The sequence below is a fragment of the Lycorma delicatula genome, chromosome 4 (genome assembly GCF_047948215.1).
Source record: "Lycorma delicatula isolate Av1 chromosome 4, ASM4794821v1, whole genome shotgun sequence".
NCBI lineage: Eukaryota > Metazoa > Arthropoda > Insecta > Hemiptera > Fulgoridae > Lycorma > Lycorma delicatula.
Genome location: NC_134458.1, coordinates 169,691,576 through 169,718,056, shown reverse-complemented (window position 1 = coordinate 169,718,056; position 26,481 = coordinate 169,691,576). Strand labels below are relative to the sequence as shown.

The 26,481-nt window shown below is 31.3% G+C and overlaps 1 protein-coding gene across 7 annotated transcripts in view; it reads left to right on the top strand.

The window, feature by feature from the left end:
• The window catches only part of LOC142324067 (CBP80/20-dependent translation initiation factor), a 162,280-nt gene that overhangs the window by 99,454 nt on the left and 36,345 nt on the right, over positions 1 to 26,481 (top strand). For all 7 annotated transcript variants that reach the window (XR_012756204.1, XR_012756203.1, XM_075364692.1 and 4 more), the window contains 3 exons: positions 1,104 to 1,182; positions 16,198 to 16,312; positions 23,519 to 23,702. Coding sequence is in view for 5 of the 7 variants with exons in the window: in XM_075364692.1 (XP_075220807.1) it covers positions 1,104 to 1,182; positions 16,198 to 16,312; positions 23,519 to 23,702 (378 nt within the window). In the remaining 2 variants the exon portion in view is untranslated. The remainder of the gene's footprint in view (positions 1 to 1,103; positions 1,183 to 16,197; positions 16,313 to 23,518; positions 23,703 to 26,481) is intronic.

Here is a 26,481-nt window from a genome sequence, read left to right as displayed (position 1 = left end):
ATTGTACGTACACGTACACCTTTCATTAGTTTTTTTGTTATTTATTCGCTAAGGGTGTATTTGAGGGAAAATGTCAAACAAAAAGAATTAAAGGAAATGAAATTTTAAACATTCTTTGTTTAAAATTTGTTTGATTTGGAAATCTTTTGGAATCGCTTTCTCTGAGACTATTTTCACTAAACAGGAAGTATTTGTGTCGCACAGTTTTAAGGCTGAATGTCACCTGTAATTCAGTACAGTGATGCACAGCAGTGTATTCGGTTCAGTGAAGAAGGCAACGGGAAACTACTTCACTTCTTAGTGTTCTTAGAAAACCTCGTATGAGATGTTTGTTATTCTTGAAAATGGATATAAAGTTTTCGAGCTTATACATTTTCAAAAACAACAAATATGCCGGTATGAATCTCGTGCGTATGTGATAAAGATAGAATTATAAAATGAAAATGATACATCTTTGAAATGGAAAGGAATGAAATCTAGTTATTTTCTAACTCTCTCTTTTTCTGTTTAGCCTCCGGAACCACCGTAAGGTATTATTTAAAACGAATTACTTAAAATTACTTAGACGATGATATGTATGAATTTAAATGAAGTGTAGTCTTGTACAGTCTCAGGTCGACCGTTCCTGAGATGTGTGATTAATTGAAACCCAACCACCAAAGAACACCGGTATCCACGATCTAGTGTTCAAATCCGTATAAAAGCCTTTACTAGGATTTAAACCTTAGAACTCCTTCGACTTCGAAATCAGCTGAAGTCTAGTTAGTTTCTAACTTCAGTTAATCGGTGTATCAGATGGCTGGCCGTTATACCAAATAATTTTTTAAAAATATTAAATAGATTAGCGATTTGAAATTTAGCTTAAGTAATCCTAAAATATCCGTAAATGGGTCTTTATATCAGGATTAAACACACTGAAAAACAGAGAAGAGTGAAAATAAACGATACAAATTCTGAATTCGGTAAAACAAATTTGCATTCTAAATAAAAGTCTTCCGCTTTCAAGAATTACTTCTTCCCTCTTTTAATGTATTATTTTCTTAAATTTTTGTAGAATACAGATAATTACTCACGATAATTTTAGTATTTTATTTGTTTGACAGGTTCGAGACAGAAGACGGTACAGTGCAATGCCAACTAACAAAGTAAAACATGCAACAATGGAAATATACCGGCCACCAAGTATGTTGTATTGTTAAACATATTTATAATTTATTTTATTTACTCTGTATTCTTAATAAGAATGTCAAACGATTTTTTTTAAATCTAATATTACAATACTATCAAATTTATTCAAAATAATTTCACCTGAATCGTTCGGGTTACTTTTATTTCACAGTCCTATTGTGTGAGCCGTTGAACATGATGCTTCTTTTTAAGCTGTCGTATCTTTTTGTAGATTATATTGTTAAATTATTCGCTTCATTTACTCACATTTTTTCTTCAGTTTTATTAACATTTTAAGATTTGTAAATCATATGAAGCAGTTTTACTTGTTACAACCGGTTTAGAAAAAATATTTTAAAAAAACGTTCGGATGTCACCTTCAAATGCTCGGCTGATTTTATTTGGATAAAAATGTTTATCTTATTTTAATATTATAAAAAATAACAATTTTCATTAATCTAGTATATTCACAAATTAATTAAAAATTTTGTTATATTATACTAAGAATATCCTCTTGTATATCTTAAATAACTTATTCGACGCGGATAAATTACCGACTGTTGAACCGGCTTCGCTCGGTTCACAGTTTTGTCCGAGTGATATAGATAGGCTTCCGGTCAAAAATACTATCCGCGGTAATCGACATCCCATATAACGTTTTTTCCTTTTAGAATTACTTGTAAAGGACAATTTTTTCATCGATCTGAAGACGCTCGGGTAATTTCTTGTGGTAAAGTAGTTTGATGTGATGTTCTATCTGCAAACTCTTGTTTTGAGCGAAGACAAACTCTTTAATCCGTGCCCGAACAAGATCGCTGAGGTTTAAGTTGTAATGATCCGTGGAATTTGAAGTTCCTGAATATATCTAACTCGAATTATCCATGTAAACTGTCTTCCAAAAAAACCAAATTTTCTTCTATACGGGTTAATTTTTTTTACATCTATCGATGTTCATCTATCTGCAGTTCAGCGCAGTCCAGGCGTCAGTATAAGACGTCTTTCTAAGCTAATTGGAATTTCGCATTCGATGATTTGGAGGACACTTAAACAAAACAAGTTTTATCCTCATCATAAACAGTCAGTTCAACATCTACACCCAGGAGACCATTCCGCTTCGCTTGGAGTTCTGCAACTGGCGGAATACAAATCGATAATTCTACAAGTATGTTTTGTTTCCTGTCGAGGCAAATTTCACTCGAGATGGCGTCAACAATTTACGCAATGAGCGTACACAGGGCAGAATTAAATCCTCATGAAACGATGAAAAGCAATTTTCAACATCGACTTAGCGTCAATGTATGTTGCTACCTTCTTCACAATCAGCTGTTTGGACGTTCATGCGAGTATTACCTGGCCGCTTAAATGCTGAGGTCTACTTGCATTTTCTTCAAAAAGAATTGTCGCAGCCGCTTGAAGTTTTACCTCTAGCGCTGAGATGCAAAGTAAACTTCCAGCTCGATGGCGCTCCACCCCTCTTCTCTTGTGCCGTTTCCACTCACATAATCATCATTTCCCTGAGAAATGGATCGGTCGTATTCCTGGCCACTAAGATCGTCTGATTTAACACCTTTAGATTTTTGTGTCTGGTAACGGATTAAATATATTTTATACAACAGTACATTGTCGTGAGGAATTAATTGTCTGCGTTATGGATACGGCTGAGCAGTTTAAGGACAGTCCTGAACAACTAAAAAACACAAAAAAAGTAGTACAGAACCATGCCAAGAAAAGTTTTGAAAGTGACAGGCTCATTTTTGAACATTTATTATAAACCGATACATATTATGCACGTTGATCAACAGTACTGTTTCTAAATAAAAATCTAATTTTTCTAATTTTTCTTTGCTTTATTCATCTTGTCTTACACAATTTTGTTCAAAATTAAATTGCCTACCAATTTTGTTTAAAAGTTTTTGGTGTTTATACCCATTTAACGACGTTATTGTACGTCAAACATAAAAACAGAGTTTTTTACCTCGATTTATTGATTTTTTCCCCAGAATTCCCAAAAACTATTGCCGATACGGTTGCGGGACCTATTTTATTTAATTTCTCAGTTCATAAACGATAAGAAATTACTAATTCTGCTTCTTAATTAACGTCCTAAAAATTTCAATACGACCTCACTTTACCGGGGTAGCTGAAATCCGAGCGAAATCTTTTACTAGCCGTAATTCTCAAATGAAGCGTTTTAGAAACTATGTTTATAATGATGTGTAGGATAGGTTATAAAAGTCCCGGGAGAACTTCGTGTTACACTCTGTATTTATATATATATATATATATATATATATTATTAGAAAAAATTTGTCAAATATTCTAATTAAATCCGGAGGACTACTTTTTCATACAATGCTATATTTTGAGTAGGGTCGTAAAAGAGGATTTTCTCCCGTTTTAGGCATTTGTTAATCTTGATGCGAGGCTATTAATTTGTATACTTTGTGAGGCTAAATCGGTAACTTCCTCTTTTAGATGTTAAAATAGTTACGATCGAGACGTCTTATTTAACAAATCGTGTTGATATGTATATCCTTACAAACATTTTGTGTTTTAGGTAGATTTCACAAGAAAGCTACCTATTGCAATGGGTACCATGATTCGACTTCCGGAAAATTTCGACATATTTTCGCGTTTCACATCCCCAGACCCCACCGTCAGTTCAAAAATTTATATATATACCTATTTTTTCTTGTGGACACGATAACTGCCGTAATTTTGCGCCACTTTCATATTGATACATAAAGTATAACGACCCAACATCTCGGTCGAGTTCGTTAATCGGAAAAGTCGGACCATGAGGTTGGAAATGGGGGTGGGGGGCTTTTTCGAAAAAAACAAAATATCGCTATAACTTTCTTATTAAGTAAAATATCGAATTTGTTTAACTTTAATTCCTACTATTAGAAATACTGTTAAGAAATCGAACTTTAATTCCTACTATTCTTTGGATAAGGGCCTAAAAATTATCTAAGTTTTTTGGTATCACCAACCATTGGCCCAAGGGGTGAAAAAAATGGGGTTTCGAAGACAAAAAAATCATACCTCCCTTAATAGACACAGCATCGAATCGGTTTAAAGTGGTCGTTAGTCCTCTAACCATTACCTAAAAATTTTGTCTGAGACAATTTTTGATATGACCAACCCTTACGGCAGGGGATGGCCAAAATGTTGCTGAAATTATAAGAAGGTGGGGCGTGTCGTTTGCTAAACATGTGGAATTTTTTCACATGCAACCATTGTCGTAATGAGTAAATTTGAAGTTTTTCTTAATTTTAAGGTGGAAATCTTTTTTAACCCCTACTTAGCACCGGTGAAATTGAAATCTATCTCCGCCTTCCGGCGTGCCGAAAGGGATTTTTTTTTTAATAGTGAATGGTGGCGTAGCGGGCGGTGTGAAAACTATTTTAACGTATCGATTATAAGTTGCTGATAACCTACTTTTTATGTTTATTAAATTTGTTGTAGACAGTATCAGTTTAAAATTTAGCAACGATATTTGTACCGCTAGAGTCGATGTGGTTACGGTGGGGTTTAGAATTGCGCTCTTCTCTTAATTATGAAAGTGCCAAAAATGAATTATCTGGTTATACGACTAATTATTTGTCGAAATATAGTAGAAGTTATTTTCACGGCAGCGAAATGGTAGCCTTTATAAATGTTTATTTATTTCACGACTCCGATATAACCTTCCAGCATTTTTGCTTTCCCGGGTGTAGCCGGTGAAGCATGTACTTTCTATTCGCTGCTGCTAACAGTAACCGGTAACAATTTTGGGTATCCGGATTTTTGCAGATGTTGAGGTTTCAAAACCCCTTTAATCCAAAAAAATATAAAACATATTATAGAAATTTCCGAAAAATGTATGTACACATTTACGTGTGTTGGCCTGAATTTTGATTAATACCTCCGGAGTCGCTCAACATAAGTACTTGAAAAATTAGTACAAAACATTTCTATGTGTAAAGCATTGATGGCATTAAATTTGGGTAAATTTAAAAAAAAGGAGGGGTAGTTTTTGTTATTTTTAATTTTTCTCTTTTTTATAGTAGTTTTTGAAAGACGAGCTTCTGTTACTTATTATGTTATTTAAAGTTAAGACGGTAGGTTATAGAATTGGAGGGATATTCAACGTTTTTTCTAAACCATTTTTGCTTCACATCTCGAAAATCTGATTTATATATATTTATGCATGTACCTGATTTTCGACCTCATCAAACAACGTGGCATCGCGGTAAACATATTTTTTTTTAACTAAACAATATAATTTTTTTATTCTTATTGAATAACATCTGCACCGAATCGGACCAACTTATTGAAGTAAATAATTCCTCCAATAAATAAATTTAGTAAATAAATGCTTAACAAATAACAAAATAAAGGGCTTAAAAAATAAGCCCCTAGAAAGAAAAGGATGAATGGACCCGTAATTAAAACATCAGTTTTTTTATACTTTAATTTTCAAGATTTCTCTTCCAAGAAATCGGGTTCCAAGGGTGCTGACACAAGAATTCAAAAGATTGTTTGAATTTTTTATAATTTCTGATAATTTATCTATTTTTCGAGTTGTGGCTGTTATTAAAAATGTTGTTTGCTGCAGCTGTCCGGCAAGCAACCCGACAATGTTTTAGTAACAATTTTTATTTTTTGCCAGTTACGCTTAAAATACAGTATAATTTTGATAATAAAAAGTCATTCAGTCAAGAGGGTCAGATAGGACCTTTACCTTATTGAACTTTTTTTCTTCTACGCATTGTATTCTTAATATTGCGTCATATCATTAATATTTAAAAACCCTACAGCGTATTTGAAATAAAGTCTGTTAAGGGTAAAGCCGGTAGAGTTAAGCGAGTCCTTTTTTGGTTTTTATTTTAGTAATAAAATTTACGTTGTTTTATGAATTTTCTAAAAATTTGAACGATGCCCCGCTCGTTTTGTATAATATTCATTATAACGCGAAATTCACGTAGTTTAAAAATCGCGCTAAATGTTTAAAAAAATAATTCGATTGACTTTTGACTTGCCCAAATCGATAAAGAATACCTTTTATAATGAAACAACAAATTTTAGAAATTTTATTCCAACCTTTTTTGTTTTGTAATTGTTTAACGATGACATTCGATATAAAAAAGGGATTTTCTTCTTCCACAGTGGTAATAATTAAATCTGGAACGATAAATAATTAGTCACTTTGATCCAAAAAGAAATTGCGGATTCTAACGTATTTAATTTTTTTCTTTAGAGAGATACACTCATCGCTGAAAGAAGGATCGCTGTAAGAAACACATGAACTCGGAAAAATCGACAGAAAATGTAAACGACGCATTAAATTATATGACTAATTTAGCAACAAGTGAGCCCATGGGACGTAGTTCCACGGTTAGTCACAAATGTTGCGCCCAAGAAATTCTTCTCTTGGCGGCTAATTATAAAAAAAGAACTCGCAAGGGCATTTCTAGATAAATATCATTCTACTTGCATCTAAACGTTTAAACATATAAATAAATATAAACGCAAACGACGGAAGACCGTCACGTCCTACTGAGCTACTTAATAACAAATTATTCTTAATTATATCTAATAAGAACTAACCCGTTTAATATTGTTTTGACTGTTGTTGTAAGTTCATCGATCTATCAAGGCTAGGCTAACGGAGGCGTTTTATAGCTACAGAATAAATTATAACTTTCACACAAAGGTCAGTAATGAAAGTTCTTGTCTTTATTAAAAAAAACAGTACATTCGATTTCACTTCCTTTGTGGGAATGTCTTTTCCTTTCGTTTTTTTATTAAGTTTCTTTAAAAAAGCTGCTGATAACGTTAATCAGAAAAGGAAATCTTTTAGCTGGAGAAAAAGATTAAATTTATAGGGCTGAATATAATTGGAAAAAATTATCTAAGAGATTTAATACGACGGAATTATATAGCTACAATGATTCTACAAAAAGTACGAAAATTCATTCGGGTTAAAATATACGTATCATAAACAACGCGTACCTAATGAAAATGCTGTCTGTGGGAGTAAACATTTCTGTAGGGGATACGTTCGGCAATTACCTATCAAGAAATAAATAATATCTAAATAACGTGAAATAATGCTTGGCATAAGTATTCTGATGAAATTTATTATACTAGTAATAACAAAATAAATAAAACAATTTATTTTGATCGAATTTTATTACTTATAAGAAAAAATATTATATTTTTTATAGAAACATTTTTTACGATACAAAATTATTAATTTACAAGTCGAAGAAATAAATAAAAGAAAACAAACTCTTTGGAGGAAAACTTAGAACGAATAGTTCTTTTTCTGTTTAGCCTCCAGAACCACCGTAAGGTGGTGTTTAGGATGAATGGGGATGATATGTATGAATGTAAATGAAGTGTAGTCTTGTACAGTCTCAGGTCGACCATTCCCGAGATGTATGGTTAATTGAAACCCAACCACCAAAGAACACCGGTATTCACGATCTAGTACTCAAATCTGTATAAAAGTTAATGTCTTTACTAGGATTTGAACCTTAGAACTCTCGACTTCGAAATCAGCTGACTGCGATGACGAGTTCATTAGACCATCCCGGTGGGTTGGAAATTAAATAGTTAAATAATTTGTTTATTATTAAACAAATTTTTTTTTATTAGTTAGACAAATAGTTAAATTAATTTTGCGAGTAAAATACTTGAGAAATTATATTTACGCATGAGATCAGCGGCATCCTCTCAGTAGAAAAGGGTTTCTGTAATGTTTTTCACTTTAATGTAATGTTTTTGTAAAATTCTACTTGTAAAAATAGTTTAAAAAACAAAATAAATGCGTACAATTTAAACAACGTATGTTTCAGTTTACAATTTTGAAATCGCAGTCAATTTTTAGTAGAGCCTTCTTCTCCTTCTGAAAAAAAAAAATCTTCTCTTATCTAAATTTTATCAAAATCCTCATGAGAATAAAACCGTTTGAAGAAAATAACATGTTTAAACGTCCTTTTTTATGTACAGTTCTCGAGCTCTATAATCTTGATGAAACAATCATGTTGTCTTCTGGTTCTAATTAACAAAACAAACCGGCTCGATGCGATTCAGGTGTATAATTAGTAACAAACTGCAAATAAAAATGCAGCTATAGGTCTCTATTATGGTAAGAATTACCATGTTTTCCTTTATGTTTTGAAGTCTCTTGATCACGTTCCGCAATGTTTGTATACATATTTATGTATAAGATTTTTTCGTCCGCTCTACGGACGAAAATGTAAACCGATTTGACCAAACGTGTTGACGTGATGTAAACTATTAGGAATAGAGCCCTATTGATTTTCAAGCGAATCGGTTCACAAAAACCGGATTTAGAGCCAAAAAACGGGGTTTTGGGTTCATTTTCAGCTTTTTCTGTTCCACTGGCTCAATTTTTAAAAAAGCTTTTGATGAAACTTGGAAAGATGACGAAAACCTAGAAGGAATAGAACTCTATTGATTCTTCAAGCGATTCGATTCATCCGGAGTTAGAAGCAAAAAACTGGATTTTTGGGTACGTTTTCAAGGATTTCATGTTGTAAATGGAAGGATGACATGTTAGAAAGCTAAAAATAGATTTCTGTGAGTTGGTTTCCCAGCGGTCCCAAAACATCCAATTTTGTAGCCCGAATTAGATTTTTACGAGCACCACCAGGTGCAAACTTGTTTCGGAACAATCCAAAATGTGTTCTGGTATGAAGGAAAAGGGTGAGTGTCCAAAAAAATCATTTTTGATGTTTTAATCGTTTTAAACCTTTTATTTTTTTGTGAACATGGCTCCAAAACCACATAGATTTTGGGTAACAGTATGTTGAGTAACAGTAGGTTGATGCCAAGTAGCAGTATTTAGCAATTGATGGGCCCAACTTAACAACTATGTGAAAAGGAGGAAGAAAAAACACAAATGTACAAATGTGATGCATTTATTGGAACAGTATACAGTACCTCGGGGTACTATAAAAGAACACATGATACTGATATCATGAAATAAAAAATAAAATAAAAATAAAAAAAACCGAAAGGAATGTTATTTTCAAAAATAATTAGAGCAACATTCTTTCTTTCTTAAATAAAACCGGAAGTTCACCCTTGTGACACACTGACTGCGATAGCGGTTTCTTTATTTCATCTTTTACTTTATTTGTTTTCATGACATTATCATGAGTTTAGTTCGTAAGAATTAATCTCCTAGTTTTGTTATTTGACGAATTTTTAAATACTTAGTTTTTCAAATCGTGTTTAATTTAAGTAGAATCTAAATTTGTAAATATATACCCCTCATGTTTTAAATTTGAAACAAACTTAGCCGACAAATTAAAATTATTCGTAATTTTTATTCGGAAATAAATAATTATAGAATAAAAAAATATACTCGTGTGTTTGTTTGTGTGTGTGTATTCTTAATTTAGTTTGAAACAATTTTATTTATAAATTATATTTCTACGAAATTATTATATAAATAATTGTATAAATTTTATTGAGTTTGTAGCGTATATATATATATATATATACAAACGCAGTAAATATCGTTTATAGTGACCTCCAAGGAACCGACGATTTTAGGTTATTATAAACGATAGTTACAATAACCGATATTTAGGTAGCTTAGTGGTACTACTTTAATATGCCATCTACACGGGTATTGTAATACACCGAAAATAATAATCATTAAAAATAATAATAATAATTTATTTCCGTAATAAAATAATAAAGAAAAAACAAAAATATATACAAATACGGTAGAGTAAAAGAAGATAGAAAAAATTGTAAAAAAAATTACTTTTTCTGCAAAAAGTCGGTTATTTTGCTTTGTTTCGAACATTTCGTGTTGTAATACAGTTTTTGAAGGTTCTTTTCTAAATAAAAACAAAGACTTTTTTTTTTCATTAGCAATTTCTGTAAAATTGAGAAACCGGCAAACGGTTTTCATTACCGCTAGAACTTCTGGAAGTTTTGGTGGGTTGATGTCCTCATCGTTACCTTCGTTGTCATTATCTACACCCCGTCTATTTCTGTTAGTACTGAAGCCACTACATCATCATCTGTTACAGTTTCGTTTGTTTCTAAATATTTGTCAACCTCTTGATAATCTTCAAACAATGCATTTGACGACTGGTTTTGCAGACTATTGCCTCATTCCGCTAAAGATTCTTCTTCGCATGCGACGTTAGTAATTTTGCCAGCCTGCGGTAAAAAGCCTGCATGTCGAAAGCAATCTTTTACAGTCAACGGAGAAACCTCACTCCATGATTTTTCTAACGTAATTACAGCATCCAGAATAGTTATTTGTGTTTTCTTTTTTCGATCTAAATTCTGTATAATTTCTAAAATTAGGTGTTTACCGACTTGATCTAAGGGCTGTTCAACGTGTGGATGAGCCGGACAGTTGTCAATGAGCAGCAGTTTTTTGTCATTTTCAATTTTTAATTCACGGTCTCATGTTCGAAACCAAGACGTAAAGACATCACTTGTCATCCAAGCTTTCTTTTTACTTTCGTACCTAACAGGAAACGATTTCAAATTTTTAAAACATCGGAGTTTAGCACTTTTCCCTACAACCAGAATTTTTGTTTTTGGCAGCTCCAAGTCATATTTGTAGCAATTAGTACTGTTAGTCTTTCTTTTGATAATTTCTCCCCGAACACGTTTCGCCTTTAAACCGAAAGGTTCTTTCTGGAATAATTAAAAAAAGACCGAGTTCATTAGCATTATAGAATTTTTCGTCCGAATAGCCCTCTTTTAATTTTAGCCAAACGGTTTCTAGCCACTTTTCTGACACACTGGTTGAAGCTACTGCGGCCTCGCCGCTTATTCTCCCTGACACAATATAAGTCATAATTAAATCGCTATTAAATGAATTCCACAGGATACGTAAAATAAAATACTGTACCCGCACGATATGACACGTTCACAGCAAATGATTAATAACAACTGAATGCGACTGTTTCAGTTTACAATAATCTGGTACAGGAAGAAGATAAAAAAAACAAGAACTACAGTACATATGCAGGTAAAAAGGAAAAGGTGACTCATTTTAACCGTCAAAAAATTTCTGTAGCTACAATGTAGGTATACTATGTCACTGATGTCACACTTCCGTCCGTCATTGTAAGCGATAATATGTTGTATTGCAATAGAAAAAAATAAGTCATAATTACTGATATGTCACTACAACCGATGTAATTATAAACAATATACATACTGTATTTATATATTAACAGCATACCAAACCAACCAAGAGATAAATTTTTGGTCACTATATCCGGTATGTCATTATAAACAATACTTACTATATATAAATTATAATTAAATTCAGTAATATAATAATAATCATTTATATTGAATGTAATTTTGTTGTATATTTCGTTTCATTTTATTTTATGTATGTTACGTGCTATAACCGAACGGTTGTAGGGGATCTGACAAGACACTAGTCACCCTCAAAAATGACAGGTACTTACCAAAAATAACTAACCCCACGATTTACTTGAGAAAGTATCGAGTGAAAATGCTTTTCCGGTATATACTTCACCGAGCCAAATATTCTTTTTTGTTGTATAGTTATAATAAGACATATATATAATACTGATTATAACGCTATGCCATTGAATTTGTGAAAATGTAGTAGTTGAGGTTAAATCGTATATTGGCTATCGTTAACGTACAGTTATAAGTGGATCTGATAAGAATAAAAAATAACTTCCGAGAACACACAGGTAATAACAAGAATAACAAACAACTTATGCCGGTTAATTAAGAGTGAACTGTTTCCCGTCGCATTTTTTATGCGCTGAATATGCTGCTGCATATCGGTGTGCCGAAATATCATCGTATCGGATCGGTATTCAACCCTACAACTGATACCTTCTCTGCAGGGATCGGGTGTATACTGAACATCATTACTTTCATATAAAGTAGTTCTGATCGATGCTACTGTACATTAGTCGCTTTACGTTGTTGCAATTGTAAGAAAGATTGAGAGAGAAGAGTAAAATAAACTAATATATCCCTTTCTGTAATGACACAATGATTAATTTCATTGCACTGTATTTGCTCTTTTCTACAAGAAATTAAAAGGTAAACTTTATTGGTATTTTTTAATATTATTCGGCAATATAGCGATATTAATTCGGCAACTCCTGTTTTTTCAAGTGACGATTTTATAATTCTTTTCCCTTTTTACGTTCCCGGTTATAACTCTATTGTTACTGCAGCACCGAAAGTATACCGGTCGGCCAACATTTTGGGCATCAGGGGTTTTACAAATGTCGGCGTTCTGACATTCAATTCAGAGCTGAATGCGCAGTCCTTCCACCTGGTAAAAATGTCGCAGATATTCCAGACGAAGCAAGAGCTAAGGCTATGTCATTTTTTGATCGAACCGTTGCTAGAATCAATCTAATGAGGAATGTTTTCCCAGTTCCTCTTGGCGCATCCAAGAAGAAGGTCCCCCCAACTCCGTCATTTATCATTTGCATTATGCGATCATAAATGCCTTTCTGTTCACGCGTTAATTTGGGAATGCTTGATTGGACATATGACTGAAGATCACCACTGTTGTAACTGTTCACGGCGTAAATCCACATCAAATGAAGCAATTGCAGCTCGGGTGGGTGCTGGCATTCCCAATTGACTAAGAATTTTATTTGCATTAGCTAAGCACTTGTCTTCAATATTTATCAATGCTTCGTTGTAAATGCCTTCTGTAAATTCAGACAAAAGTGAATATTTAATCTAACAAAGGATTTTTTGGTCATTATGTAGGGATATTATTTTCTGTGTATTTGGTTATTTCGCCTTTTTTTGTTTTCATAGTCTTAAGTCTATCTGGGCTATGAGAAAGTTGGGTGTTTTAATTTATTTGCTGTAAGTCATCCTTCTTGGTGGCTTTTCTTTTTGTTTTGGTGTTTTTTTTTTTTTTTTTAATAAAATACAGATGTTTTAGCAGTTAAATATAATTCAAAGAAATTTGTTACTTAATCAGTTGTGATTTTGTTTACATTGGCAACGGCCATACGGGCTCTTTGTGTTTGACAGCGGCCATCTTGCATTGATCTGATTGGTTTTCCTTTATTTACATTTCCATCTGATTTATTAGCCTCTTATTTATTAAAAACTGTACAAATTAAAAATAGATGAAAACAATCTTTGATGCGGGTTATATATCTTGCTAAAATTTGAGCTCAATCGGTGCAGAACATTTTGAGTTTTTGAAGGCGTACACAAACGAACTTAACATTTTTATATATATATCAGATTTGGCCTAATTTTTGATCCCATCGAACAAGGAAGCATCATGGAACACATATTTTTTTTTTTTGTCTTTAGTCATTTGACTGATTTGATGCAGCTCTCCAAGATTCCCTATCTAGTGCTAGTCGTTTCATTTCAGTATACCCTCTACATCCTACATCCCTAACAATTTGTTTTACATATTCCAAACGTGGCCTGCCTACACAATTTTTTCCTTCTACCTGTCCTTCCAATATTAAAGCGACTATTCCAGAATGCCTTAGTATGTAGCCTATAAGTCTGTCTCTTCTTTTAACTATATTTTTCCAAATGCTTCTTTCTTCATCTATTTGCCGCAATAGCTCTTCATTTGTCACTTTATCCACCCATCTGATTTTTAACATTCTCCTATAGCACCACATTTCAAAAGCTTCTAATCTTTTCTTCTCAGATACTCCGATCGTCCAAGTTTCACTTCCATATAAAGCGACACTCCAAACATATAATTTCAAAAATCTTTTTCTGACATTTAAATTAATTTTTGATGTAAACAAATTATATTTCTTACTGAAGGCTCGTTTCGCTTGTGCTATTCGGCATTTTATATCGCTCCTGCTTCGTCCATCTTTAGTAATTCTACTTCCCAAATAACAAAATTCTTCTACCTCCATAATCTTTTCTCCTCCTATTTTCACATTCAGCGGTCCATCTTTGTTATTTCTACTACATTTCATTACTTTTGTTTTGTTCTTGTTTATTTTCATGCGATAGTTCTTGCGTACGACTTCATTTACGCCGTTCATTGTTTCTTCTAAATCCTTTTTACTCTCGGCTAGAATTACTATATCATCAGCAAATCGTAGCATCTTTATCTTTTCACCTTGTACTGTTACTCCGAATCTAAATTGTTCTTTAACATCATTAACTGCTAGTTCCATGTAAAGATTAAAAAGTAACGGAGATAAGGAATATTTTTTTTATTAAACTATAATTATTTTTTATGACGTAGTCTTGTTGAATAACTTTGAATTGGACTGATTTATTGAAGTGAATAATTACTCCAATAAATAAACTTTTAAGCCCCAAAAACAAGGGGACTGAATTGGACCTGTACTTAAAATATCAATCTTTTTAAATTTTAATTTTAAAAATTGATAATCCAATTGCATCTAGTATTAACGTAGACATGGCAACATTTCTAAAGTCGGTCCTACAAAGCCGGGGACTTTAAAATATAAAAAAATTGTTTGAATTTTTTTTTCATTTCTGATACTTTTTCGTTTTTCAAGTTGAGGCTATTAAAACTGTTATATCGAGATAGCAGACTTGCATTAGGGTCAAATGGCACAATTTTTTTTACAAAAATTTAGGTATATTTCAGCAACTATATTCCAAATACTATATAATTTTGATGCTAAAAATATCATTCGTGACAATCGGAACTCAAAATCTTTTACTAAGAATTTTTTATTGTAATTTATGGTAAAATGTCGCCTAGTCAAGGAGTTAAAATCGAATTCAAAATTTTTTAATGAATATTATTGATTTTTCACAGTCGCATAATTGTCATAAATATTTAAAGACCCTATAGCGTTTTTAAAATAAAAATTTGTCAAGGGCAAAGCCGAAAACGTCATGCAAGACTTTGCCGACTTTTTTAAAAAGTAATTTCACGATACGTCATCTAAATTTTAAATATATTAAAAAAACTCTGGTCGTGATAGATCATTAGTTTCGCTATTTTTTAATTTTTTTAAGTTAGATGGAAGTGCTGTGAAAGGGCAGTAGCGTAAATTATACTTACATATTACTTATTATATCTGCTTCAACGATCAATCAGAACCTTTGATTGATTTGTGTGTAATCATTCTTATCTATCAGGAGATCTATTTTCATTGAATATTATTATTTGATATTTGTATTTATAAATTACGGCTGAGCAACAACGAAATAATGAAAATAAATAAACTTATTAAGAAATGTTGGTTATATTTTTTTGAATAAAACATTTTTTTCTTCTCCCCCGGGCTGGATCCTGCAGTTAAGTATTACACAGCCCAGGGGAGTGCCCTTTACTCTAACAGGCCTCCACGTTTCGGCTCGCCGGTCGGATCTCACTTTGCGCCCGCCTCAAACTCTCAGAGTAGGATCGAATAACGAATAAAAATAAAGAACAATGCTGTTTATTCAAATTTGAAATTATAAGTTTAACATTTTAAACTTATAATTTCAACTCATTAGTTGAAAGGAATTACAAGTTTAGGCGATGAAATGTGGTAGAAAGAAATATAATTGAAAAAGAATAAAATTTATTATTATCAACCATGTTTTAGGTATATGAAAGACATTTTTTTTAACATTTCTACGGAGTGGGGTGCTTTATATCAGCGAAAGACGAAAAAGAGTGCTTTTTTATTGCGGAGAATGTTTAAATTATGTAGGTCGATATTTTAAATTAAGAGGTTTAATTAATTAGGTCGGTCATTAAGACTCACGGTTAGTTAATCTACTAACGGAAGAGTATATTGTGAACGAAACTAAGACGTATTCAGTAAATAACGTGAGTATATCAAATGCGTTGACGTCGAAATATTAGCGAAGAATAGAAAAAAAGATGGGCAGAATTTCATCAAACCGTCGAGGGATTCCTGTCGATAAAAATGTAATCGATACGTTCTAAAAAATTTTAATAGATATAAGAAATGCTCTTGTATTTTTAAAATGAATTTTATTGCTTGTTTAAAACGATTTTTAGTAAATGTTCTTCGTGTAATTTTTTTTTTTCAGACGTCAGGGTAGAGGGTTCAAACACATCAAATTCACCGCCGAAGACAAACGCGTCGCCGAGACTGAATGTGCACGCTAAAGAGTTTACGATGAGCAGAGATCTGCCAACCTCGAGGTCAGCAACTTTCCCCACCACAACCAACTCTGCCAGTCCAAACTCCCCACCACTAACTCGACACTACTACTACTACACGTCACAACTCCTCCTCTTATTTTGAACCCGTTATCAGCTGGTAGTCGGCTCTGTTGGCATTCCTGATGCCATGCTTGTATGTTGTGTTGTTTTCCTCCAACTATGTTACGTTTATATTGTAGTAACTTATTGATGTCATCTGCTTATTTCACCTACAACTAACCTTCCATTAATAATATCGACATTTTATTAAATTATGTAAGTATTTTGTCGTATTAGCTTATCAATATATATACACATTTACATTTATTGTCACGATTTATCTTCGTAACCGTACGTATATTTATTTAGTGCACCTTTACGTATATTCATTACAGTTAGTACGCCTGTTCGTTGTATTAATCATAATAATGTCATACAGGTAGGGAGGAAATGTTGATAGTTTTGCTTTACTAATCTGTTTTATTACATGCGAAATTTTTTTATCTTAGACCGATGATTCGTAACGTATCGTCGTACACGATACGTTATAAAATAATAGTTTCTTAAACCTTTTAACTGATTTCTTAGAACGTATAAATCAATTTGTATTAACGAGTAGATCCAGAATTGTCTTACTGTTTTATTTGTATTAAATTTTAACGTTGTTATTTTATAATCTTTAAATTTTAATGAATTTTGCGTTATTTTTTTAATTACGAATAATTTTATAAATTGTATTGAAATTGTTTAAAACGATTATTTTGAAAACAACTTTAGCAAATAAAAAAAGTTGTTTAAAAATTGTTTCAACACTTATACATTATTAATTTTATCTTTTATAGTATTTACAATGTTTTCGACTTTGAAGATAACGCAATAATGCGTGTTGCCCTATAAGAATATTTTCATTAAAATAAAACTATATTTATTAAAGGCTAGAATCTCATTAAAAAAACTTTTGTAATTTATTCAAATTAAATTAAAAAAAAAAAAAAATTGCTTTCTGAATAGGAGTTATGTTAAGATTTTACAGGAATTATTAAGCGAGACTCCCCTTCGTACGTTTGTCCCTGTTGACAAAACCGCGAAATAATTCAATTTGGAAGCAGAATCCCAAATATTTTACATACTGTTACCATTAATAAATAAATTAAATTAGTAAAAAAAAGATTGATTTTAAAATAAACAGTAGCATATGTCCTCTGTATTCATATATGTGTGTGTATATTAAGTCCCAAAACGAAAACTGTTTTGACGACCCGCATGAGACGATACTTAACCCAAGCCATTTCAAAAAATAATAGATGTCTCGTACAAGGTTCATCCAGTTAAGTTTGGAGGATTGAAGTAGTTTTTGTTTGCCTTTTCCACTGACCTTTATATACTGTCATGTAACAGCAGCCAAGCCTACAGGAATAAATGTGTAATATTTACTCCTTACTAATAAATAAAATAAATATTCTATCCTTTTTGATAAATATATATCTGAAATATAGATATCAGGTTTGGGTAAATTAAATGTGGAAAGAAGAAAGAATGTGTTCTAGCAATAGCCTGGACAGATCAAAGGAGTCTACAATAAAATCTTGATTAGTCCTATATTTTAATGATTTATAGAAAAACAAAATTATGTTTATACAAAAGGGGTCTCTGTTTTTCATTTAGAAGATTCTTGGTTCAAATCCCAGTCAGGCTTAGTATTCTTCACACGCCATAAAATTTATCTACGATTAAATGATTGAATTGGGTTGTTATTTCTTATATAATAAGTAATATATTACAATTTATTTTTTAATTAATATTATTTAAAAACTTACCAACAGAATATTATTTGTTTTGAAAAAGACTTTTAAGTAAATCGGTGGGAAGAGGGTTTTAAATGAGTTTGAAATTTATTAAAATTTGCTATGGAAGCGAACATAATAAGTTGCTTTCATGTTTGCTAAAGTATTGTTTCACTCGGTTCACATAGTCATCAGAATCGGCTGTTCAATGAAAATTGTTGTCAGAGAAAGCAACTATCAGTAATTTCATTATAGTTTAGATGTAATAGATGTTTCACCATAAGAAAGGAACATGTAGTGTAAAATAACAAATGTAGCATTTTCTGTCGCTAAATGGTGCATTATGTACTCTACTTACTAGGGGGGAAGCCTGCTATTTCTGAACTAAGACTCTTTATTCCCCGGCACTTAAATCTTCTGAAAATATTAATAACCTAAATGTATTTTAAAAATGTAAAGTAAACAAAAAATGCAAGTTATATATCCTTTATTCAGTTAACTGAATAGAGCATCCATAATGTGAATAACACCAGTTCGAGTTTTATTTTGTGAACATTATTTAATTGAACATAACATTAAAAATTAGATCATGTATTACGTGTTTGTTAATTCCTTTTAATAAAATAATATATGTAGCATTAAAATTATTTTTTAAATTGAATTTTTATGTTTTATAGTAACTGTCAACATTGTAAATAATGAATTTTTAAAAAAAATTGTTTTATTATGAAATTAAAAAAAAAACTAAAGATATCATAAAATACAGGTAGATAAATAAATTATAAATGCCTTTTCTATTCTTAATAAAACTAGTGCTTAATTGATTTTGGCTTTGATTCACACTGAGGGAATATTGAAATTCGAAAGTTGCTGTCGCACTCCCCCTCTTGGTGAAATTATTTTCTGCAATCGTACACTTAAATCTCTTAATTAAATGTTGTTAATTTTACTACATAAAATTGATACTTAAATTTTCATAAAATTATTAAAAAATTTTATTAAAATTATTAAAAAATTTTATTAAAATCATTTTAATAAAATTGTTTAATTTCACCAATAAGTTTTATTTGTTTATTGACCATTAAAAAAAGTTAATTTATGCCAAAGCTAAAAGTGTTTTTCAACTCAAATTTTTGTATATTACACCCTATTTGTAAACAATGATAGAGGTACAGTTCTGGAACCCATTTTTAAAAGTTTTTCAGGTCAAAAATCACTAAATTCTCCCCTTAACTTACCTTCTCACAATTTCAGTAAGGTTTCATTTCAGTGAAGGAGCAGAAGTCAGGGCAGAATCTTACACTAGCAATAACTCACTAACAAATCATTTTTGAACTCATGTTTATATCAATTTTTTTCATTACTTTAATGAGAGAAATATGCCTACAAAGTTTAGCAGAATCCTCTGGGCAACTGTATACGTATATATATATATTTATTTATATATATATTTATAGCAAGAATTTTTTTCTTGATAACAGTTTTGAACCAATTTTTGGTTTTTATAAATATCTTCAAATTTAATTAAAATATTTTCATTAATATCTCTGTTTATCATTATAACTAAATGATGTATATGTTTTTTATTTTGTAATTATTCTACAAGCTTAATTTTGTTATGAAATTCTACAGTATTACATTTTTTTTAAATCCTCTCTATAACTTTTATTTGATTCCTGCTTTGAATAAAGCTATTTTGTTTTTTTTTTTATTGATGTGATTAGAATAACTTTGTTTTAAATATCTGAAAATTTCATTAGATGATGTAATAAATTTTAATTTCCTCTTTGGTGGAACTTGATTGAAGCCATGAATAGAAAAATATTTTTTTTAAAAATATTGTTTCATGAATTTAAAAAAAAATAATTTGATTGTTGTAAATGTCCCTTGTGTATATTTTAATCCTCTATGTGAAAGTGAATATATAAAATTGAACACATATAGTGTTGTGTATGGTGGAAGAAACCTTTTAAGTGAGGGGAATAAAAAGTACAATCTATTTATGTAAAAAAAAAATTTCACCCTTTGAATTATATACATTTAATTTTTAAACTTTGTTAAAACATATACAGGATTGAAAAAAAATTAGATAACTGATTGTGTTGAATTTATTTTGTTTCAATTTTGGTACATTGCCGTAACTTACCACTTCATTACGGAAGATCCAAAATTAAAGGGAAGATAATTCTCATGATAAAGAGGAAATTGGCATTTTTCCTGCCATCTCCTCCCAGGGTTGTATGATGACACAATTCCAACGTCTACTATTAGAAACAATACTAATATTAGTTTAGTGATCGACTACTTATATTAAAATTAAAAATCCATGAATTAAATTATTGACATAAAAATGTAGAGTGAGGATGTTATTAATCCCTAGTATTTATCCACCCTCTCATGACCTAAACTCAACTGATAGACCTTATAGTTAGATTGTAAAATCATTATTGGTTAAATATTACATAATTCTGGGATTAACAAATCTCGGCAAATGTGTTCTCCCTCCAATAGATTGTTGGGTTGGGTTGAACCTAATTGCAAAATTCTTTAGTTGCATGCATTTTTGCCACTAATTAGCTGAACAAAATTAATTAATTATTCTTGCTGCAATAAAATTTAACATGGTCTAACTTTGCAGAAGAGCTAGTGATTCTCAAATTTTAATGATTTTATTTGATTATACCTATTTATAGGTATAATGATATTATACTTTGCGTCACTACAACACTGTTAATGAGAGGCTAGTTTCCTCCTAATTTTGAAGCTCCAGGATGATGCAGTCATTAGCGGGATAGATGGACAATTGTTAAATTTACCAAACTGCCTTTTAGTAAGTACAAAAATTATTAGTCCTAGGCAGAACCTCTTTGTATTGGATAAAAATTTCCATTTTGGTATAATCTGGGGTGGTATAGAGCAACACAGCAAGGTTTAAGAAGGTAGTGGTGGCATCAACTGCCCTTCCTCAAACCAGTTTTTCACTTACTGTGGGTAATTCACCAAATATTTTAACCTTCTACTTCATTTACAACTTTCATTTAACAATTCTCCTTTTCACAATCAAATTTGTGGGAAACTTTTTCCCTCAAAGTAGCAAGCACATACACATTGCTGCCTACATCAGGGTTGTGTGCCAACCGCTTCGTAAATTTTAAAATAAGGCTTTTGTTTTGATCCAATCTATAATTCCAAATTTTGGCTATTTAGGACACCATGCTCTTAGAAACTCACTTTATATCATCCTGAATCTCTCCAAAGATAGACTTCATTCTTGATGAGTTGTCTTCCTAAATTCGTGCAATATCATGGTATTATTCATTCCTGATGTTATGTATGTATTAGAAATTTCTTTCAGCTTGAATAAAATGTTTATTTATTTGTGCCAAATAGCTGGGTAATAATTTTTTCATCTTATAATTTTAACTTTAAACAATGAAAGCCCCATAATCAGAATGTAACATATAATATACGGTTTTCATGGTTTGTTATTCTCAAACTGTCATTGAACATTTTGTATTCCATTTCTACTCTATGTCCGAATTACAATTCATATACTTTTTCTGATTGTGTTTCTTTTATTTTAATCGTACTCCCTAAAAATAACTATGTAATAATTGTATCTTTTATCTTATTTTATCTATCTTGCTTACCTCTTAAACAGCCAATTACTCTTCAGTCGGTTATCTTAATTGTTCAATAGTTATGCACCGCTTAATATGCCTACCATATTCATTGATTTTTTATTGTCAGCTGCTGAACAGTTCTTCAAATCTTCCACTATGGGTTTGGCTAAAAGATGTGTAGCTCAGTCAGATACAATCATAATCTACACAATCTAATAATGGGTGAGAGTATTCCTTTCAGTAGCCTAAACCTGTTTTCAGATGCCCATTTAGTATCTGAAGGAAAAGTTGTTAATTGTCTAGCTTACATTTGTAGTAGTCAAATCAAAATTATTGTTAAATAATGTGTTACTATCTTGAGTAAAGATATTTTACTTGAGAGATATTTTATAACTGAGCAGTTGTGGACAGCATGAAAACCCATTACCTGAAAGGATCTTGAAGCATTTCTTTGGATTGGTTTTTTACTTTTTTGGATTCGTTTGTCTCTTTTTGTTGGCTTTCTTTAGGTAGAAGATCCCTTTCTTATTATAGATTACTTTCCCTTATTCTTAATTACTTTCTTCCTAAATGTGGATTGTTCCTGGGTTTTAGCCTTAAGCCTATTGAATCTGTGTTGAAAGTTGTCGAAATTGTGGAGACCAGATTGAGTTACTGTGCAGATAGTATTTGTGTGGTTTGGGCTGAAGTTCACCTCAACTTTAACCCAAACTTGAGTTGAGGCACTTATCAGATAAAACCAAGTCACCTTATAACTTTTGATACAATATTGTAACTGTTTTTGAGAATATTATAATTCTTTTCTGTTCTATGAAAACTGTCTCATTACTACTGCATCATCCATTTTAATGCATTGGCTGTATTTTTTACTTTAATCTATGTCTTTTGAAGTATTCATATCTTTTTACCATCAGACTTTCACAGTATTTACTCTGGTTTTAAATTAAAATGTATTCAATAACAATCCATATGCTAATTCAGTTGAAATAAATTTCATATACCGCCATTTACTTCTGTCTTTCATTCCTATAATATTTTTAAACACTTTATCATATTAATCTATAAACAGATGGTTGTTCATACAGAATAAAGAGGAATCATCCTGTAGAGTAAAAAAAATAATAAATAAATAAAAAAGTAAGCATTAATTTTTTTTTTTCTTAATCTAGAAATGTGTTGAAAACTGTTCAAAAATGGGAAAAGAAAAATTTTTCATTATTAATCATTTGCCCCATTAGCAAATGATCACTAAGGGGAGTGAGGAGAATGTTCTAAAGGTATTATTCTACCTTTAGTACAGAATTTAAAGTTAGACAAATTATTTTAACTTCTCTTGTTTTGAAAAATTAAATACTGTGAAGATTCTTTTTTGGTCATTTTTCTATATTAAAACATTTTTCAGCTTAATTGTTGAGAAGAGGTTTAATTTTAAGCTCTGTGAAGATTGTGCAAAAGTTCAGCTAGATTGATGCCAGGACTTTCATTCAGAATATTTGTGGATTTATAATATATTTTTCATGTACATATAATTTATCAATCGCTCATTAATAAATACTCAGGAATTGAGAATGAAATGGTCCTCTAGATCATAACTTTTATTCTATTTTCATCTAGCACCAGTGCCATAAATGCTTCCTGCAACAGAAAATGTGGTTCAAACTAATATTAGGCCTCATGATTTTTGGGATTTGCATCTGATAAATAATATGTAATAGTTCTAAAAAATAATTTTAACAATATTTATTTTTGTTATTATTTTTTATTAATTTATGTTGCTAAATGTCTTGTTATTTTTTTAGATCTAGCAGCAGTATTGCAACTGTAATGAGTAATAATAACAATGGCTTTATGTTCCCAACAATAAATGGTAAAGGTTATACATTACAACATTCTAAGTCAAGCGGTAATGTCCTTCACTCACTTCAACAATCAAAATCAAGTGGAAATGTCCTTCACGCCCTTCATAATGCTAACCAAAATCATGTAAGCAGAATATTTTCTTTTCTTTTATTATGCATACAATATATATGTGAATTCATTGAAACACTACACAAAACATATATAAATAGTGTGTCAGTGAATTTACAGTTTACTACAATTGTTTATTGAGGTCATCACAATTAAAGTACAGTAAAACAATGTGAGTTAAGATTCACATACAAATGTCACACATTGTTGACATGATATATGTAGCATGTTATGATGATTTTAATAAAATTTTCATTTAAGAGTGAGATAGTTTCTCTTTTATTATACTGGTAAAGGCATATATCCAATTATTCACACGAGATTTGGCTTCTACTAGTTAATGTTTTATTCTAACTCCAGATATATGATCTGGTTAAGTTATTAATTATTTTATGAAAATATGGTAAAAATTGAATCTGTACAAACACATGGTAAAAAAATATACTTTGGATTCTCCCTCACTAAATATTGCCCTCACACATGCGCACACACACACACTTTATTACTCACTCTCTTTGCCCCTATTTCTTTCTATACCTCTGCAGGCTCGATACTTACAAAGCAGATTGCTTTGTAGACAGTTGTGTGTGTGTGTGTATGTGTTTAGTCAACTGTCAAACACACACACACACTTTTTCCCAGTTGACTGGTTTGATTATATTCTTGATTTCTTTTTGTTCGATGCTAATCTGTTTAACTGGAACATATTTATTCCAATCTGCATCCTCAATTACCTCTTTTATATGCGAGATTCAGTGAAGAGATACAATCTTTGTCTCCTCTACAGATATCACTAACAGAGAACTACATCCTTCTCTTATGTCAAATACTACCTAAATGTTGATATTGTATTCTATGGGTCCACCAACCTAGTTTTTCTCTTTACAATATTCTGCTACAAATTTCTCTCATTTTCTATTTCCTAAGACCACTCATTTCAAATTTTATTAACCCACTAATTTTCATTATCCTATAAAAACACATTTAAAAGGTCTCCTTTCTGTTTTCCAATTGTTTGTGACTACCATAAAACATTACACTACATAAGTATTTTAAAGAATTAATTTTTAATTCTAAATTTAATATATGCAGACTTATATTTTGCATGAAAGCTCGTGTGCCAGTGTATGTTTGATATTTGTCTTCATTGACCCATATTTGTCTTGTTTTATCCACCTTCATTTATCCATTTAGATAATCAAATTTTTAAATAGTTCTTATATTATAATATCTTACCCTAATATTTAATTTCTTAGTAACTTTACTTTTATACGAGGGTCATTAAAAAAATGACTCTCATGTCATATTGTCCTAATTGTTGTCATTGTTCTAAATTGTTGTTTAAACCAAAAACATTTTATTGTTAAACAGACAAATAGCTGTACAGCAAAAATGGTTTACTAAATACAATTTTTTTGTCTACTTTTTCATGCAATCCCCACCAACTTCTCTACACTTACCCCATCTTTTTACGAATCTTCTTATCACTCAGCGAAGAATTCTTTACCTTCATCTTGAAGCCAGTATCTCTTCATTGTTGTTGAACTTGAGACCACACAAAGCTACTTTCATCAGAACAAACAAATAAAAATCTGAAGGGGCAAGATCAGGGCTATAAGGAAGATGAGGCAGGAGCTCCCATCCCACTTTGCCAATAGTTTCCCGTATGAGGTTGAGTGTTATCTTGAAGAAGAAGCAGCACACCTTTCCTCTGCCATCCTGCACATTTCCTCTTCAATGCGAGCTTGACTTTGTTCTCAATCATGGCTGAGTAGTATAGGCTTTTGAATAGTACATTGCTCCTCCAAATAATCACAGAAAATCGGACCATGAGCACTCCAAAAGTTGGTTAACATGACCTTACCAGCCAATGGTTGCGTTTTGAATTTCTTATTAACAGGCGATTCATGGTATTTTCACTGCATGCTTTGATGCTTGAACTCTGGCTCAAAATGATGTATCCAAGTTTCATCACAGGTTAAAATTCTGTCCAAAAATGCATCGCCTTCATTATTATAATGATTTTTCAGTTCGGTGCAAATTCAAAATCTCTCGGCTTTATGATGAACGGTAAGCTCTCTGAGAACCCACCTTGCACAAGTCTTACAGTAATTTAGTTTGTTTTGAATAATGGAATGAGTTGTGCCAACACTTCCTGTATATTTTTCAGCAATTTGTTCAACTGTAAGCCATTAGTCTTCTTTGATAAGTGAATCAATATGAGAATCTAGTGTCGAGGTTGACGCTGTTACCGAATGCTCAGAGCAGTGCTTGTAGGTCACGCTTTGCGACCACTTTTAAACTTTTCTACCCGTGTATAAAAACTCACAATTGTTTGTTCATCCGAGAGAATATTTATGACAGTTGTACACTTTCCAGAAGTAAAAATCGGATCACAGAATGCTGTTCTTCAAAAGTACTTTCTTCAAGGTGACACATAATTGTAACTAAGACTTTTGAGATTGTTTACATAAATATTAATCGAGCAGCTGACTAATACTCTTCACAAGGTTGCCAACTAACACTTACAAAAGTTTTAATTGCCTGCATTAAGTGTTCTTTCACAAAAAACGTTCGTCTGTTTAATTATTGAATAACCTTCGTAATACAGAAATGAAATCTGTTTTAGCAGTTTGTATTTACGTATTGTGAACTTTAGTAATTTGAGAAGAATTATAAAAGCTCTGTAGTTTTTTTATTAATTATTATACAATCTCAGACATGAATTTACATAATGTTTTATTGAGGAAAGTGACATTTATGAAGTTAATGCTAATGATGATAATGAATGAAT